The following is an 18,888-nucleotide window of genomic DNA, read 5'->3' on the forward strand; positions in this document are numbered from 1 at the left end:
TAGGTAGGAAGTCATTGTGGTACCGCAGGATTGCAAATAAAATGTCGTACCACCTCGCTACATTTTATTATCTGTCTTAATTATGTCGCATCGCTGCGTTTCACACTAAAGCTACTTAAGTCGCTGCAACTTAATTTAATTCGTCGAGTACTTGCGGAAGGTGTCATCGATCCACTTCCTGTAGTGGGCCACTTTGACGTACACTCCTGGTTTGTTGGCGTAGCCGCAGTGCTGGCCCCAGGAAGTGATGCCGTAGAGAGTGAACGCTCCTGCAAGAAAGCGATTAGTCATGGGCTTGGGAGGAGTCGAAGTGGTACCGTTGTAGAGGCAAGCTAGAGGCCCTCCGCTGTCACCATCGCACGAATCCACACCCTCGTCCAGGGAACCAGCGCAGATCATACCGTCGGTGAGGGCGTCGCCGTACACGTGGGGCATGGTACAAATCTGGCGCTGCTGGAGGGGCACCCAGCCGGCTCTCAAGTCGTGCGAAGAGGCTAGAAATGATCAAGATTAAAATGATCTATGGGTGTAGATCTAGACAAAGATACAGATGTGCTGGATGCAAATGAAGTTCAAGATGCAGATGAAGATCAAGACGTAGATGAAAGTTGGGACACAGACGAAGATCAATATGTACATAGATTTGGTACCAGATGAAGATCAAGATGTAGATGAAGATTTTAATGTAGATGTATGGGTGTAGATCTAGACATAGAAATGGGTGTGCTGGATGCAAATGAAGTTCAAGATGTAGATGAAGATTAAAATGTAGACAGAGATGTAGATGTATGGGTGTAGATCTAGATAAAGATACAGATGTGTTGGATGCAAATGAAGTTCCAAAATGTAGATGAAGATCAAGACCTAGATGAAAGTTAGGGCACAGATGAAGCACATAGATTTCGTACCAGATTTGCCACTCTGTATCGAGCCGTACCCAGAAATGGTACAATTCGCGTCCATCTCGTAGTTGGTATTCGCGTCAGGCAAGCAGATCGCTTGGACGTCTTCGTTGAGACGAAAACCTCGTCCTTTCAGCTTGACCAGAGCGATGTCGTTGTTCATCTTGTGTCCTTGACGGAACTTCTCGTGCAGATAGAAGTCTTCTATGTAGGCTTCCTGTTCGGTACCTTCGTCTTCGTCCACGTTGTAATCACCGGCTACCACGATGTACGCGCCTTTGGAGTAACCGATGAGACAATGAGCCGCTGTCAAGACGAATTTCTCGGAGATGATCACTGCGCCGCACCAGTGAACGAAAGTACCTTTTCCTTTGACTCGGATCACTGCCTGAAAGGAGAGTGAGTGCGGGTGGGGCTGCGTTTAGGTACTCACCTGCCAAGGGTAGTCGCCTTTCTGGGCTACCGACCCTCTCACCACCCTGAAGTGGACGTTGTCGTCTCGGTTGAAGATGTTGTCCTTGCGGTAGCCGCACCTGTGCAGAAATAAATCTCAGCTGTACAGGGTGTTATTGAAATGCGCGGACAAATTTTAACCACGAGGCTTCGTAGAGAACTCGGAAAAAATATTTAAAAACTTCTATGTCAAAAAATAAAATGACATTTATTTTTCTACAATTTTTTTTTTATTGCTTGTAGTCTTCTACGTTGTCCCACAACCTCGTAAGTAAAATTTCGGCACATTTTAAAAATACACCCTGTATATCATATTTTATAAAATGTACGCCAATGCGAAGTAACCTCTAGGAAATATGCTTTAAAACAAGGAAACCGCATTGGTGTACGTTTTATAAAATATGATATACAGAGTGTAAAATGTACCGAAATTTAAAAAGTTGTCATTTTATTTTTTGACATAGATTTTTTTAAATATTTTTTCCGAGTTCTACATGAAGCCAGCAGCTCGTGGTTAAAAATTTTCCGCGCATTTCAACAACACCCTGTATAAATGGTAGTAGAGATGATTTACGTATGCTACACACAAAACAATTTAGTCTTGAGTCACCTGTCGGGATAGACTTGTGGTATGGAAGGCATCGGCACCAAAGAAGAGTGCCTCTCGTATTCGTAAACGTTGCTGCAGATCACCCCCACGTCTTCCGTGTGGTCGCAGTTGTGTTCGCCCCAGTTCCAGTGGGTGCAGTTCTCGATGGTCGTTTCGTTTCCGGAACAAATCACTTGATCCAACCAAATGGGACCAGAACCTAGAACAGGAAATGGTTCACTTTAATTTGGAACACATTGTTATTTTTTCTTCCAATTCAAACGATGGACTCGATGAATAATTGAATAATTGGAAACAACAAAAATTGTGGACAAAAGTACAAACGTTTAGGTCGGGTCAGGTCAATCAGAAAAATGTCGTACAAGTCATTTAAAGTGGGCCACTTTTGTTTTTGTGATGCATAATTAGCAAAAAATACAGAACGTTCAATACAAGGTGATCAAGAAGGATTGTTCGAGTTGGCAATACAATTAGGAATTTTTTTATTCGGCTCTTTGCAACACTGTGATCGTGCTTGTTTTGTTGGTTTATTTGACAGATTATTTACGTAACATTAGCAGCGACAAAATGTTAGGTTATGAAAGTCAAAATTAAATTAACGCTAAAAATAAATGAAACTTGAAATATCTAAAAATTAACTAAAGGCTCCAAGTGCCCCAATTTTCTCTAAACATAAATTAACTCCAGAACAACAAACAAATTAACTAAATTGCCCAGTTGTACCAATAAAAATAAAATTCAGTATCACCAACTCAAGCAGTCGTCCTTGATCAACTTGTACAGGTTGACTTTTAATGATTGATACAAATTTAGTGGGTTGGCACTTCCGAATAGTTTGTACTGCTAATCATTTGTCAGAGTTGTCTGTTAATTTGCTTTTTAGGTTAAGATTTTTGCAAATTAATAAGTCATGATGATGACAATTTGATTTATTTTGACTTTTGAACTGTCATTTTAAAATCAAAAATATGTTGCCAACCGAACAAAAATAATTTCAATTATTAAGTCACCCGGTATAGGTAGGTACACCGTTCACTTTGAATTGAACATTGGTAAATTGGCAATTCGCATTATGTTGGTTCCCTGCATGTCACTATTTACAAGACATAATCACATACTTAGCCAAAAAATAAAATTATTTGACCTTGAAATATTAAATCCATACCTACTAAATTTACTTTACTAACGATGGTCTTACATCCTACATCGCGACAAGACAAAAGAAGGAATTGCATTTTTACAAGTGTAGTAGGTAGGTCTCTGATATAAAGTCCAATTTTTACCCTTTTGCAATGACGTCATTATCAATAACTTTACGTATGTTTGAGATAGGATCAGAAGCGAATTTGAATTGATCATAAATAACTATTATTATGTTTCAAATTTGTTGACAATTGCTTCGAAAGGTTATGTTTGTAATCAGTGTAATAAGTGAAAGAAATTACAAATTGTCAAATTGACAGGAGCATAAAATAACCACAAAGTAACCAACAATAAATACCTAAACCTGCCGATTTTTTTGTTTTTTTCTGTTTCTGTCATTCCAAGAGAGAGAAAGCCAGGAAGGAAATCGTGGCGTCACCTCAAAAGGGTAAAAATTGAACTATACCTACCGCGTGACCGCGTGAGCAACAATTACTGTTTGAGTTGGCAATAAAAAAAAATATGTAGTAAATCCACTACCTACAATTTATCTATTTTCAATATAGGTACACTACTAAATCTAGTGTTTTTAGTTCATTTTTTTAAAGAAACAATTGTCAATGTCAAGATTTCCTTAAAGACCAGGCTCTACCACCCTAAAACCTTTCGTTTCAGAACACGAGTATCGTAAACTCTCCCTAGATCAGGTTTGAGGTTATATCAATTATTTTCAAAAGTCAGAAAAGTTTCCTGTGTAAGCAAATTTCATACCAAAAGACAATAATGGAATAATGACACTGAAAAATTCAACGGAACGTATTCAGTAGCGCAAGCGCCTTTACATCAAAATGGTTGACATTTTACGTTGCCAATGTAATAACCATCAAATAACTAGTGGGTCATACCAACATGACAACACTTTGACTATCACCAAATTTTCTGGTTATGTGACAAATTTAGCCAACCGGGACGCACAAAAGTCACCTTAAATTCATTGCCAACTCAAACAGTATCTAATTGTTACTCACGCGGTATATTTTTCTGTCTTTATCCATTTTTTGTTTTTTTCAATTACGTTTAATTAATAACTTCTAAATTAAAATGATTTTAAATGATTGTGACTTTTTTTCATAGGTTGGTAATATTATTGTTGGTTATTCTGCTTTTTAATGTGATAGTTGACATAAACATAGGAGTCCTCGGCTATTTGACACAATTTATTAATACATAAAATGTCAAAATGACGTATGTACATACGTACGCCAATGTGTTTATTAAGGTATCAAGTTTGCCAAAATAATTTATGAAAAATATTCCCAACTTAAGAAAAAAAATCACAATAATTTAAAATCACCCGGTATTAGGCATTCACGATCTTTTTGGGACCGAGTTGGCTATGATCATCTAGTGTTTTTGTTGGCAGTACCTCGGTGATAACTAAAATCCCTAAAGAAAATTGACACTTTTTGTGTTAGGTTAGGTTGTTTTCAGTTTAAGGTTACATTTTCTGAATAGGTACGTACACTTCTATTCAAAAAAAAAGCGTACACGTATTGAGAGCTAATGTAAATGGGGATGAAATTAATTAATCGTTTCCAAGAAAACGTATCACGGTATTAGTGACATTTTGTATGTAGGTATGTCAAATGTGTGAAAATTACTTTTTATAAATTTTTAAATTGTTGTTAGATTGTTGAGTTGCCTTTTTCTATAAATTTACGAATAAAGGTTTGAGTTGTGTTTGTAGTAATTCAGTAATTGGTAATACTTGCCTAATAAATAAGGCAAAACATTTACACACATTAAAATCTCTGAAAAATACATCGATAAAATCCAGCTATCAGCATGGGTTTTGTTACAGGTTTCTAAGTAACAACAATTAAAGGATAGGTTTACAATATGGCAATCTAGCCAAAATTGTGCTCACTACTTGTACGCTTTTTTTTTTTAATAGAAGTGTACATTGTTGCCGGATCTTTTAAATCTGGTCTGTCCTTTTTAAATTTGAAGTAGCATCGTTTCATGGAAATTTTTTGTCATAACAAAATTATTTTGGCAATTTTGACTTTTCCTTTGACGGAAATTAAAATTATTTTTACACCCTTAATAAATCATTTATAGCCGGAACGTTATGGATGTGGATTGGGGACTTGTCGTTAAGTTGGCACTACCAGCAAAAGTAACTAAACGCGCCAATAAGGTTATTGAAATTTATGACAGATCTCACTAATGTACAGTTCAATCATAAGTTTTTAGCGACCTTGAGTTTGACAATCCATATCCAAAACATTTCGATTATACTTTCTTACGAATATTAAAATAATAAATCTGGCAATGCGGTGGCAACAAAATGTCGCACAGACACTGACAGAAAAAAAAGTTGCATCCGTTGCATCACTGAATCAGTTAGTCCAACATGCAAAGAAATAATCATAGCCAACTCGGTCCCAAAAAGATCATGAATGCCTAAAGTCCATTCAAAAATCAGAAAACCACCAATGTCGCATTGTCCTCGATAATTACTATCGGCAACGTTGTTTAGTGTAAAATTTGGTGAGAATTGTAATTTTGAGGTTGAGTGTTTATTAAATGTTTTGTTTTTCTGGGTAGTATGTTTAAGTAAAAATAATAAGAATCAATAAATAAATGAAACGTGCTGCTAATAAAACAATATGAACGGAATTCAAAGCAATTGAATTTTATTTTGAATCAAATAAATGTTATAATTTATAGTTACCAACATAGTTTGAAAAGATATCCACCTAGGGTTTTTAAAATTTTGCCAACGTAAAGTAACAGGTGGTGGTTTTTTGATTTTTGAATGGACTTTATAAATACAGTTCATCCATTTTTGCATATCGTAATGAAAGTGGTACTTTTTTACACAAAAAATCGTAGTATTTTTTTGCATCATTTTATTCCATCTCCTTGGAGATAATTGTCAAAGCATACTTACCTACCTATTTTTTTTGTTGGAATTTTTCATAAATCCTTTGACAGTTGGCATACGTTTCAAATTTAAAGATCCTGGTTTTTGTAATCTTTTATTAATAAAATGGTTTTCTCGTTGGAACATGACATAAATGTCACCAAAAGTCATCAGAATTTAGTGCCAACTCAAACAGTAATTGTTGTTCACACGGCATACTGTCTGATAGCTCCTTGTTTTTAGGCAACCAAATAATCAAATTAACTTACTTTTAGTACAGTACAGTTACACTATACATTGTAAATGACAATACAGCCAACCATCTTGTAAGAACCGTTTATAGCAACTGTATTTCTTTGAAAACAAGTCATACCTGCCCCAAAGAATCCTTCCTTCTTGACAATCGCCGACCCCTTGTACCCCAGATGCTTGCACACCACTTTGGCAGCGTCTTCGTTAAAATCGTCGTCGCAAACCGTGCCCCAAATCCCGTGATGCCTGATTTCCACCCGGCCCTCTTGTCTGCTGGAACCGTTGACCAATCTAAATTCGGTAGGAGCCTGCAACGAAAATGTTCGCATTGCTTTCGATTCAACACTTACAAGACGTACGTCACAGTGTTGGGCACCTTCGTCGGAGCCATCGGTGCAGTCGAGCAACCCGTCGCACACAAAACCCAGAGGAAGACACTCCTGGCCGGTGTCGCATTGCCAGTAGTCGTCGCCGCACCTTTCCTTGGGAGTCTTGCACACCACTCCCACAATCTGCAATCCAAATGTTTATTTGGGGGGTGAAAGACCTACTCTACTACCTCTTGTCCCAAACAGTTGTGCACTCCCCACCCGCTGAAGTCGCAGTCCATCAGCCTGGTCTCGTTTCCGCTGCAGGTGACGTCGTCCATCATGTAGAAGGTGTCGTTGGGTGTGGCGGTGGGACCGTAGAACGAGTTGCCTTTGACCTCCGCCGCCCCCATGTGGAACCCTAGCTCTTTGCAAGCCACCGTCGCGTCTCTCAACCCGAACTTGTCGTCGCAGATGTATCCGGTCTTGCCGAAAGCTGTGACTTCGATGCGGCCTTCGTGTTTGTTCTTCGATCCTTCGAGCCGGATTCTGTAGCCGAAGTCTTCCGGCTTGCAGCGTTTCTCGTCCGTTCTGTCGCCGCAGTCGTCGTGGCCGTCGCAGAGTCTGCTCTTGGCGATGCATCTCTTGTTGGGGCACACGTACATCTTGCTGCAGTTGATCCTTTCGCTGATCAACTCGTAGTAGTCGACAGGGTAGTACGAAATCAACCCCCCAGTCAGCGCCTCGTTGGTGTTGATCAGAAAACAAGTCTTGTCGATCTTTCTGTAGTTGAAAGCTTTGCACTGAAGGTTTTGCGCTTCGACGCACAACAACGCACAAGACGCGATACTGACATTGTTCCAACGCTCCCTCTCCAGTACCGCCAGCTTGTGGTTCTTCCTCACCGAAAACTTGGACACGTACTGGAGACACTTCTCTTCGTCGCGCCCATCCGGACAGTCCCGCGCCCCATCGCACACCACCGTCTTCGGAACGCACTTCTCCGAAGAGCACCGGAAGTCGCTCTTTCCGCACTCGCTGGTCTTCTGGTGGCGGACCGAGTTCTCCGCCTCGAGAGTCACCTCACTACTATCATCATACTCGAAGACATAGTCGGCGTTAACATCGGTCGAGGGAAAGGGCGGCGGCCAACTCCTCTCCACCACTTTGGGAGTTGTGGCCAAAACGAACCTGCTGCGGTCCACATTCGTGTCGTCGTAGTCTCTGGACTCGCTCAACGCGGTCTTGAGCGTCGTGGGGCCGTAGAAAGGCTCGTACGAGTTCCTGTACGGTACTCGAGTTGTCTTTCTGACGTGGTTGATGTTCACCACTTGGTCGTAGTTCGCGGGTTCGTCGAGTCTGTTCTGGTTCCAATCAGTACCACCTTTGTTCTGACCGTACCATCTGTTGTACCCGGTTTCGCCTCTTGGTGTGGACCCGCGACCGTACGAGTCTTGCTCTCTGCCGTGGTACTGCACCCGATGGTTCTGCCCCCCAGTCCAGTTATTATTTGTGAGAGTACCGTAACTTACAGATTGTCCAATCGGACGAGAGTCGTACCCATTATTTTGATTCGTGTAGGTTTTTGTAGTTCCCAAGGTGTTTCGATCGTAGGTACCACCGTTGTGTCGATTTTGATCCCAATGGTTCAAATTAGTACCTTTACTATATTGATTCCCGTCGTGTCCACCTTGGTACTGATTTACCCCCCAAGTTCCTTGACCCTGTCCTTGATCATAACCCCCACCATACTGTCTATCGTTGGTTCCTTTGTTGTCCCGATGGTACTGCCCCCAGTCACTCCCGATCTCCCTATTCTGATTTGTACCAAAACTTTCTGGTACTCGTCCAACTGAACCTTTATTCAAACGATCCGACCCATAAGAGTTACCGCTGTACACCCCAGATTGCCCATTATGGTACTGATTACTGGTACCACCGTAAACTTCAGATCCTGGTCTGACAGAGCCTTGGTACTGGTTTTGGTCGTACTGGTTGTAATGAGGACGCGACCCTTGACTCGGAGATGGCCTACTGTACTGAATATTTCCATAATTGCTAGTGGAACTACCGTAATGACCAGATCCGTAACCACCTTTACTGTACTGGATGGTAGAAGTGTCATAGTAACTGGAACCTTGACTGTCAGATCCTCTATAATGACCTTCTGAACCACTGGAAGCAGAACCTTGACTACTAGATCCTCTGTAACGATCCTCGGTACCACCATAAGCAGAACCTTGACCACTAGATCCTCTGTAACGATTCTCGGAACCACCATATGCAGAACCTTGACTACTAGATCCTCTGGAACCACCATAAGCAGAACCTTGACTAGTAGATCCTCTGTAACGGTCTTCAGAACCACCATAAGCAGTACCTTGACTGTTAGCTCCTCCGTAATAACCTTGAGAACCACCATAACCAGAACCTTCACTAGTAGACCCTCTGTAATGACCTTTAGAACCACCGTAAGCTGAATCTTGACTGGTTGAACCTCTGTGGTAATCTCGAGAACCAGATCCTTGACCGTAACGGCCTTGGGAACCACCGTAGATTCCAGTGGATCCTCCATGGTACTGACCCTCTCCTTCTTGCTGCCCTCCATAGTAACCATGACCATAACTGCCAGTCTGCTGTCCTGCAGATCCTCGGTGGTACCCTGGTCGATCTATTGTTTCTTGTCCTCCGTAATAATGACCGGAGCCTCCCAAACTCCCCGATTGTTGTCCAATCGAGCTTCCATGGTATTCTGGTCGATTTGTCCCCCAGTTGTCCCCATATTGCCCAGAACTACCAGAACTGTGATTCCACCTCCCCGGCCCTCTAGATCTGTTTCTTTCGTAATACCCTGCGTCATAATCGATGATGCTGATCGCGGAAGTGTTATTTTCACACCTGACGTTGTAAGGAAAGTCGCAGATCTTGACAACAGGGTTGAAGAGAGTCCCAGGGGCGCAGTCCTGGATGTAGGTTTGTCCGTGAGCGCAGTTCAAAAACTTGGAACAATCTGTGGGGTGTTTGTGGAGGCCGTCGACACCATAAGGACAACTGACCCCCCCTGTGCGGTAACCCAACTGGTGCGTCCTCGCGCTCTTGGCGTTGCTGTTAAAATCCAACTTCCCGTCGATGTTTTGCTCTATAAGCTTCTGGTTCTGCCCGTTGAAGCACGCGGCTTTGTGGGCGAAGTCGCAGATGTTCTTGTTGACGTCGAAGAGAGTCCCTGGGGGACAGTCCATCAAGTTCTCAATCCCGCTCACACAATTGATGAATTTCGAGCAGTCGGTGTAGTTGGGGATCAAGCCGGTGAACGCGCGCGGACACCCGATCTGCTTCACCCTCCGGGAGCTCCTCTCCCTCTGCAGGATCGACTGTCGCGGGCCGCTGATGCAGTACACCTTGTCCGGATAGTCGCACTCGAGAGTCTTGGGGTTGAAGAGCGTCCCAGGGGCGCAGTTCTGCACGTACCCTCGCCCCTTCCAGCAGTTGAGGAACTGGTTGCACGAAGCTTCGTACACGAACTGACCGGTGGCGTTGCGGGGGCAAGATCTGTACACTTCCACTTTCGGGGTGCGTTTTTGTTTGTTGTAGATGACAATTCGCCGCGTGGGGTTGTCGTTTTTGCCGAGTCTGGTACCGTTGAGGACGTACACTTGGGTCAGGCGCTCGCTGAAGGGTCTGTTACCATAAGTATGGGCGTTGTACACAGGGTAAGGCCGTTCGGAAGGGTAGTCGGTGTAACCGCGCGAGTCATAGCTAGGGTAGGGGTGGACTTTGCTATAGTTGTGATGCACCTCGACTTGCGACGACTTCCGGTACGGCACAGTTTTGATTCCGGAAGTGTAGATTATCGGCTTTTGAGTTTGCTCGTCTGGTATGTAAATCTGAAATAGCCCTAGTACTAGTACGCACTAACGTCCTTGAAACATGACTCAGTAACGAGGCATTTTAGTTGGTACTCACTTGGAGGGAAGCCTCTAAGCTCCAGCACCAAACCAGGAGGAAGATCACTCTTTTTGAATATTTTTCCACCATTTTAGTTTTGTTTATTCATTTCGAATGCACGCAGCGGACTGTTGAATTACGTCGCATTATCTTATCGTTTCTCAAGACGGGTCAAGAAATGATTGCCCTCAATAATAAACAACAAAATAAGATTAGTGCAGCTTCCACGAAGCAATATCGAGAGGAGAGGCTTCTCGGTATCATTTTGTTCATTATTATTTTTGTAAAGTGTCCCAATTTTGTGGCATATTAGACAATGACGTTAATGTGTGCTTCCGGCTGTCAATTGAGGTGTATTGTTGGTTGCATAACCGGCGGGGAGCGAAAAACAGGCTGTACTTCTTTAGCGATTTATTAATGGTAAAAGGGATAATAGAGAAAAATTGTAAACAGTACTAACATTTAAATATTAAGAGTAAGACAAATTTAAGTCTAAAATTTGTATATGTTATATTTATAATGTTACGTAATTTATACTGTATAATTAGAATATATGCTTTACATTACAATCGATTAAATAATCAACGACCATAAGAAAATCCTACTGGAAAAAGTCGGGCAGGTGAGGTAGTCAAAAAACGCCGTTGTCTTTTGATTGGGTAGTTTTTTGAAAATCCACGATTGTACAATTTGAGCAAACGATTAATTGTCAACACTTCGAGATAGGATTTGGTAAACTGCAACAGGTCCTACTACATTAAAATTGTGCAAAAATTTATAAAATAGTGCTCGTTTAAACTCCATCTATACCTAGCCAGTAGGTACGCAATAAACATGCAAATCGCAAAAAGTATTCAACATTTAAAAAGGCAATTTGGGAAGAGTAGAGAGAGTCGCTAGATTTTTTACAATTTGTGATATGAAAATGTTCACTGTCCTTCGATTTTCACCGTGTTTTGTGTGGTGAGATGGTCCCCTTGTTAAGCATTTTCGTCAATCTTATTACAAAAAACATAAACAAAACGTAACTAAAAAATAAAAACTTTTATTTAGAAAACATGAGAAAAGTGAAGTATAAAAAAAAAATCACCGTTCGAGCCTACAGAAACGTAATAATAACAGTAGTAATAATGGTGATAAAAATAAAAACAGATTTAATAATCCCCTAGTAATTATTATCACCGTTTTATTTCAACCTCTAATTTGCTATCGTTTTGGTCGACTGTTACTTCCGTAACTGACTCCAGTGGAGAATCAACAGACCTCTGCCTGTCTACGACCCAGTCGTAAGAACCTGGTGCCGAGTTGGATCGCCCTGACCTCCCGATGTGCTGTCGGTTGGAAGAGGTCTCGCTCGCGTTGCTCGATCTGTGCGTGTCTCTCCTGAGCAGAAAAGGATTCTGCAAAAAGCGCGAATGAGCCTGGGTCACAATAGCCGTGGTGGTTTGGTCACCTGGAAGGAATGCTTCTTGAGCATGTGCTTGATCAAGATCAGCGTGTCCAGCTTGGGAATCGACGTGATCACTTTGGCGACGTCCTCCTCGGTGACCTCCACCAGGTGGCAGTTCTCCTCTTCCGTCGGTAGAGGGAACTGTCCGTCCTTGGTCACCCACGGATGCACCTTGATTTCCGGCAGCGTTATCCTCTCGGCGGGGTCCTTCACCAGCATCCTCCTGACCAGGTCTTTGAGGGCGTCCGGGATGGGAGGCGCGTCGGGGAATCGGACCGGTTCGTGGCGGATCTTCGAGTACAAGCCGATGATGTTGTGGTCGTGGAAAGGAACTTGACCGTAAACGAAGGCGTACAGCGTTATGCCCATCGACCAGATGTCTGTACCCTGGACAGTGAGCGGTTAATTGGGGTAAGGGGGTGGTCGAGGGTGGGATTACTTTGCCGCTGAATGCTGATTTGTTGTCGCCGAGGGCTTCGGGGGCTGTGAAGGCCGGAGTCCCGGCCGTGTTTGATAAGAAGGCGTCGGAGCCGTTGAACTCGTTGCAGACGCCCAAGTCGGCGATTTGGACGCGGTCTGATTCGCTCAGGAGTAAGTTTGCTGGTTTGATATCACGATGAATTATCCTTTGGTAATGTACTGCAAAAAAGGAGTCGTTGCAAAAATTGAACTGGATTTGAAAGAAACTTCTTCCTTTCAAAATAATACTTTTCCCGTTTTGGAAATCGGTGATAATCCGCGGAACGTGACAGAACAAATTCATTCAAAGCTTAATCCATTTTTTTTTCATCTTTAAACTAATACTCCAAGTGCCTTTGGGACTGAGAATTTATTTTACATTATTAATTAGGAAATTTCCATATTTCATGAAGCGATAATTTCACTGGATTTACAGTAAGAACGCAATTTATCATTTCTGCTGGTACTTTGAGAACGGTAATACTTATTATAAGCTCAATATTTCCTTAACATAAAAAAAAATAAATAAAAATTCGACAATTTTTTGAACTGTCAACATGATATTTCGGATAAAATGTTTGTTTTGAGTGTACCTACTCGGTTATAAGATTTTCTCTCTAGATTATACCTACTACGTCACATCAAATAACAAGATTTAGGTTATGTATTAATTTGTTTAAACAGTTAAACCGAATCATCCAAGAAATAGAGAAATTTAATAAAACCTATAAAGAAAAAGCCCAAATAAAAATGCCACACTGAAACAGGTAACAAAGTTTCATATTCAGACTCTACGTATTCAGACTTTTTTTGTTCCTGATAATAATTTGTTATGAATGACCCTCTTCTCCCGCGATAAAAACTGCATTTAAAAATTTTCAGTGCATGATTATTAATATTAATACATTTGTAATTTATTTGACAATATCAAATTAATTTGAAAAATCATTCGTACCAACTGGGTAATGTGAAAACTATATGTAGTGAATTAACCAACGGATTATTGCCGTATGATGAAATAAAAATACCATCCAAGTTACCAGATAAAAACAAAAGTTAGTGTCTGCGAAATTCTCATTTGAAATGTCATTACTGCCATTTTGTATTTTATTAAGCACTAAAACAGCAAGTTTTACAATTTTCTCAAAAAGCTTTTACTTTAGACGCTTTAGACTATGAAAATTGTTATGTGTGAATCCTATTTTGTGATTGGAAAGTGACGATTCTCCAATAACAGGTATTTACATAAAAATTGCATGATATAGCCCAACAGGGAAGGTTACCTTACTGCACCCCCGGAACTTTGGTCGACTTTTTTATAATTTCTAGTCCATACTAAACTAGAAAACCCTCACAAAAAATTAGCTGCGAAGATGCATATTTAAGGGTGGAACTTCCGCTCTAAAAATAGTTGTTTTTTTGTTTTTCGTCTACAGTGTGTCGCACTTAAGATGAAGACAGCTCGACATTTTCGTTATCTGTAGGAGTCGAGATTTGAATTTTTATCAGAAAGAGTTGTTCAGAATCCAATTTTGATCGCCCGTACTGAGTTTCATCGCAAAAGTGAGGTTATGATTTTTTTTAGTAATTTTAAATAATTCATAATTTCAGAATTAGTGTGTGTTCGAATATCTCTTTCAATTTTTGCCGAATAAATAATAAACAGTTAATTATTATTTGTTTTTGATAAGGTGAAAAATTCCTTGCGAATTTTGAAAGTCGGCATATGGAGTCAAAATTAGATCCTAAATAACTTTTCCTGATGACTTCTTTCCATAGCCATCTCCAACGCGAAGCAAAATATGGTTCTATGGCTGATTGGTCCTATTCGCCAGATCGCAGTTGAATTAGAGATCTCACAAAATGCATCTCATAAAGCTTTAGGTATTGTACCACTGTGCACAAATTCAAATCTCTGTTTCTGCATACAGGGTGTTTTGAAATGCGTTGAGAAGATTTAAACAGTGATTGAACTCATCAAAACAAATTATACTTTTCTATTTACCATTTTTTCGAAAACTCAAATTTATTTTCACCGTATTTCGTGTCATCGAGTCGTTATGAATGGAAAGGTGAAAGAACAACGGCTTCGTATGAAAAACATAAACGCACAAAAAGTAAATACGGCAAAAACCTAGGCGGATAGGTCTTACAAAAACTTACCGACCCAATCTAGTCACGTTTTTCACCTGCATGCGGCTGTTTTCAATTTGTTAGAAAGTGAATTTCTCGTAATTGTTAAAAATGGTGCAGTACACTAATCCGGAGTTAACAGACATGGTGCTCATCTATGGGAAAGCTTTATCAAATGCTGAAGCAGTCAGGTCAGGTCAGGTACATGGACATGAAGAGATTTCCCGATCGCCAAGTTCCCTCTGCACAAACATACCTTTGTGACAGCTCTCACAAAGGGATTTAAGGGATTATGGTTCTTTTAGTCCCATCAACCAAGGTCGAGACCGTGTTTTAGACTTGGAGACGGAAATTCTGCAAACTGTTGAGGAACAACCGAATATTTAGTTGCTGACGACTTATCAAACCAGAAGATCCACCACGTCGAATTGCATTTTGTCACTGGCTTCTTCAGAAAATCGGCGAAGAACCCAATTTTTTTAAGCATCGTCTTAACCACAGATGAGGCAGGATTTACTGAGATGGAGTTGTCAATTCGGATAATACCCATCTCGGGTCGGGAGAAAACCCACACCAAATCCGAGAACGTGGTTTCCAACAAAGATTTTCAATTAACGTGTGCGCGGGAATAATTGGGAATCGTTTGGTCGGGTCACATGTCTTACCTCAACATTTAAATGGTGAAGAGTATTTAATTTTTTTTACAAAATGTGCTTAATGACCTTTTGGATGACGTGCCGTTGCTAGTCCGGAGGAATATGTGGTACTTACATGATGGAGCGCCCGCACACAGTGCACGGGATGTTAAAAATTGGTTGGACGCTAATTTAGAAAATCGGTGGATTGGTCGTGATGGACCAGTTTTATAGCCAGCTCGTTCACCGGATTTAAACTCCTGTGATTGCAAATTGTTTGAGAGTCCAGTTAACACCGTCGAAGAATTAACTGTCCGTGTGAATAATGCTGCGGAGTCAATTCGACAAAATCCCAACATGTTTGTGAGAACTCAAGCTTCTATGGCTCGAAGGACACAAGAGCGTGCATCGATAACCGAGGGCGTCATTTCGAGCATTTAATTTAAAGGTTTTTGCCCTTGATCAATGTGGTGCGTAAGTTCAATGTCACTCTCACTGTGAATAAAGAATTCGTTTTTGCTTGATTATCTAAGTTTTTATCTCCTTTCGCTTTTAATGTACGCGCGGATACATTGACGGGTATCAGAATTTACGATCATACTAGTTAAAATTTTATCTGGGTTTAGAAAGATTTTTCGAAAAAATGGTAAATAAAATATGTAATAAATCCTACATTCTTCAATAAGCGTATAATGATGGCTATTATTGAAGAGGATGAAAATCGCAATACGAGCCGTAGGCGAGTGGTGGAATCATCCGAGTGAATAATAACCATTATATGCGAGTTGAAGACTATACTTTCTCCACGACTATGTCAAAAAAAAAGTATCTTTGAAAATTGCTTTTAATTTGATTTTTAATTTTTGACAATTAAAATTGTGCCTCGTTTAGCGGTTGCTACGCGATGCTCGACTTATTGTTTACAAACGCATCCGATTGGCGATCTGCTGTTGTTGAATGAAAATACGAGAGATGTGATTGGCCGACGGCCGTGGATTTCACTATACATATTCTATCACGGGGCGTGGAATTGATATCATCCTTTCATTGAATATCCAACTAGAATGCATTCATTCTTTAATGGTCGTGTAGAAAAGTAATTTGTTTTGATGAGTCAATAACAGTCTGTATAACAAGAATCTCAGGTTGTCTTCATCGTAAGTGCGATACACCGTATAATTGTAAAACCGAAAGAGATGGCGAAGAAGTTTAAGCAGCAAACATTTTCTTTGCTTTACGCTCTACACAGGTGTAAATGGTAAAAAAAGTAATAGGTTTTCAAACATTTTGCAACGTATTACATACATTTTCTCTCGCCGTTGCGTACGCAAAACAGAAACAAATCTTTTTTAGGCACCCTTAATGAAAACTGTAATTTTACGTACTCACAAGCGGACGAAAAGCAACTCTTTTTCGGACGTTGATCTGTTGGTCTGTCACCATAAATTATGTAAATAAGTACATAATTGTATTACAAATAGTAAATTTCTAATTTTGTTGGCAAGCTGATAACAAATACTATACAAAAAAAATTGTCACTATGTATTGATAAATTTATCTATTTGAAAAAGATAGATACAAAATAAATTTGTAATTTTTTCAATGATGTCTTTTGCTTTGTGTTCGTGCGGTCGCCTAAAAAATGTAATGTGCACCTCTGCCAAAAAGTGCCTTTTGTCCTCGCATGTTTTCGAGCCTCGGCCAGAAAACTCACACTCAGACAAAAATATGTATTTTCTGGCCTTGATAGATAAACAACTATTTTGGTATTTTGTTTATCTTCACACAAATTATTTCTTTAAGCTTATTTTTCAAACAAATAACACCTGTTCATTTATTTTTTTGTTTTATGCATTTTTAAGGTTAAAAAAATGTATGAAAACAAACAAGATGCTGTAATTTCCCGAAAAAATATTTTCCTTTCATTTTCTATTTGCCCAATCTCGTAGAAAGTGAAAAAATGAAAACTTTTGCCGCTGGAACTGTTCCCTATTTTTCTTAGTTTTGAAGATATGACGGAAAAGCCATTTTCAGGGGGGTGACTTCAACCCTTAAATACGCACCAAATTTTTTTAATGAGGGTTTACATCACAAGACCTCGACTTTTCTTTTTTTAGAGCTACTCGTAACTGTGATCTCTTCATTTTAATCATATGGCACAAATTCATTTTTGACAGTGCAGATATTTTTTTAATTTCCCAGTCCTACTTGCGAATCTCAACGGACCGATAAAACAAAATCTGACAACCGTAATTCCAGTTGCAAAACACTCCAATAGATCTCTCGTAGTAAAGTTAATAATTGAAAAACCTTCCGACATTTCAACAGGCGAGTTTATGAAATCTAAATGTTTATTGTTCCACGTGCATCGGTTCCTTGTTTAAAAATAAACCCGACATCGCTTTCATCGGAACGTCCGTCGGTTCATTTCGAAGCACCCAAACAAAAATTAATTCCCCCAGTTCCGTCATCCTTATCCGTTTTTACGGACCGGACAGAAATGGTGGTCGATGGAAATAATCGAAGGTCGAGTTCAATCCATGGTATTTTTACCATGGCACGAATTACACGGTATCGCTGTCCGAAATGATTGTTTTGACGTCGTTTGCTGACCTCGACTCTACGAATTCCGATATTTCCGAGCTTTACGACCCGGAGAGAGCCGGACCTGATAAAAATTGAACCAAATTATTTCGACTTGTTCATAAAACATTCGTGGGGAACGCTCAGGTATCGTGTTTGTACCGCGACTCCTCGACGACTTTTAATACGTTTTTAATATTCTCCCTCGACTTGGTACAGTTTTACGACGACGTGGAATTTCATATTCCCTCGTTCTTCGCTCCACATATTTAATAAACAGTTTTTTACGGCGGCGTCGCCGCTGCGAATCGACCCAACGAAAGAAAAAAACAGTAATTACAGTATTCAATTCCTAAGATGACATCTCTGAAGTAGGTCCAGGCTTGGTCCAGGGTCAAGGGCTTGTCCGTCGGCACGTCGAGCACTTGTCCTCTTTCCAACAACTCGAACACCAGATAGAGATGGTCCTCGACGGGGTCGTCCAGCACCTCCACCAGCTTGACAACATTCGGATGGTCCAGTTTTTTCAAAATCGCTATCTCGCGGTACACTCTTTGCAACGGATGCGTCATGCTGGAATTGGTCCGGCCCTCTTTCTTAGGCGGGAGTCGACCGAACATCCCCGCCTTCTTCAACAACTTCTTCTTCGACAGTATCTTCATCGCCTGCAAGAACACGATCGATCATCTTGATACAGGCACGGACCCCGGGGAGTCCTTATCGAAATTTACAACTTCACAAATCAGAAGTGCAACCTCTCCCCGGGGTGCCGTAACGTGGAAATTGCGCTAGTTAAGAGTTTAAAAATAGACTGCACGCTAAAAATAAAACGTAACGCAGATATTTTTTTTTTTCAGGACCTTTTACGTTACACTCTTAATTGGGGCGTTTTTGTGTTCAGGGATTAAGCACTTACGTAATGAGTGTCGTCTTCCTCGTTGTAAGCCAGTTTCACGATACCGTAAGAGCCCTGGAACAAAACAAGTTTAAGGGGGCTTTTGTCACATTCCCGAAACAAACAATTTTTAAATTGAAACGGCAGAGTTGTGTTTCATCTTTTCCGGTCAGTTTTAATTAAAGTAAGGG

General features: G+C 40.6%; 2 protein-coding genes across 4 annotated transcripts in view; both read right to left on the reverse strand.

Moving 5' to 3' along the window:
- Positions 1–50: 50 nt before the first annotated feature.
- teq (Tequila) lies at positions 51–10,805 on the reverse strand. 2 transcript variants are annotated; one of them, XM_069045015.1, is made up of 10 exons: positions 10,561–10,718; positions 8,888–10,481; positions 6,849–8,836; positions 6,649–6,801; positions 6,411–6,597; positions 1,966–2,164; positions 1,336–1,435; positions 909–1,290; positions 318–494; positions 51–269 (listed from the first exon to the last, which is right to left on the reverse strand). In XM_069045015.1, the coding sequence occupies exons 1-10, from the start codon at positions 10,630–10,632 to the stop codon at positions 136–138; spliced, it is 4,986 nt and encodes a 1,661-aa protein (XP_068901116.1). In that variant the 5' UTR covers positions 10,633–10,718; the 3' UTR covers positions 51–135. The 2 variants fall into 2 exon arrangements, with proteins under 2 accessions (XP_068901116.1, XP_068901115.1); XM_069045014.1 differs by having other exon boundaries at positions 6,849–10,481; positions 10,561–10,805.
- Positions 10,806–11,567: 762 nt separating this feature from the next.
- LOC138128816 (calcium/calmodulin-dependent protein kinase kinase 1) overlaps positions 11,568–18,888 on the reverse strand; it is a 33,764-nt gene continuing 26,443 nt past the window's right edge. For both annotated transcript variants that reach the window (XM_069045020.1, XM_069045021.1), the window contains exons 5-9: positions 18,719–18,772; positions 18,143–18,467; positions 12,432–12,631; positions 11,996–12,379; positions 11,568–11,942 (exon numbers count right to left, since the gene is read on the reverse strand). In XM_069045020.1, the coding sequence (XP_068901121.1) occupies positions 11,721–11,942; positions 11,996–12,379; positions 12,432–12,631; positions 18,143–18,467; positions 18,719–18,772 (1,185 nt within the window). In that variant the 3' untranslated portion in view covers positions 11,568–11,720. The remainder of the gene's footprint in view (positions 11,943–11,995; positions 12,380–12,431; positions 12,632–18,142; positions 18,468–18,718; positions 18,773–18,888) is intronic.

The sequence above is a fragment of the Tenebrio molitor genome, chromosome 4 (genome assembly GCF_963966145.1).
Source record: "Tenebrio molitor chromosome 4, icTenMoli1.1, whole genome shotgun sequence".
NCBI classification, from domain to species: Eukaryota; Metazoa; Arthropoda; class Insecta; order Coleoptera; family Tenebrionidae; genus Tenebrio; species Tenebrio molitor.

What these genes read in the sequence shown, in the direction of transcription:
- teq (XM_069045014.1), bottom strand. Translation starts at nt 10,632, where the DNA reads ATGGTGGAAAAATATTCAAAAAGAGTGATCTTCCTCCTGGTTTGGTGC. An exon ending in ACAACTGTTTGGGACAAGAG is followed by an intron (nt 6,802 to 6,848) that starts GTAGTAGAGTAG and finishes TTTGGATTGCAG; the next exon opens with ATTGTGGGAGTGGTGTGCAA. An exon ending in AAGGCGACTACCCTTGGCAG is followed by an intron (nt 1,291 to 1,335) that starts GTGAGTACCTAA and finishes CTCTCCTTTCAG; the next exon opens with GCAGTGATCCGAGTCAAAGG.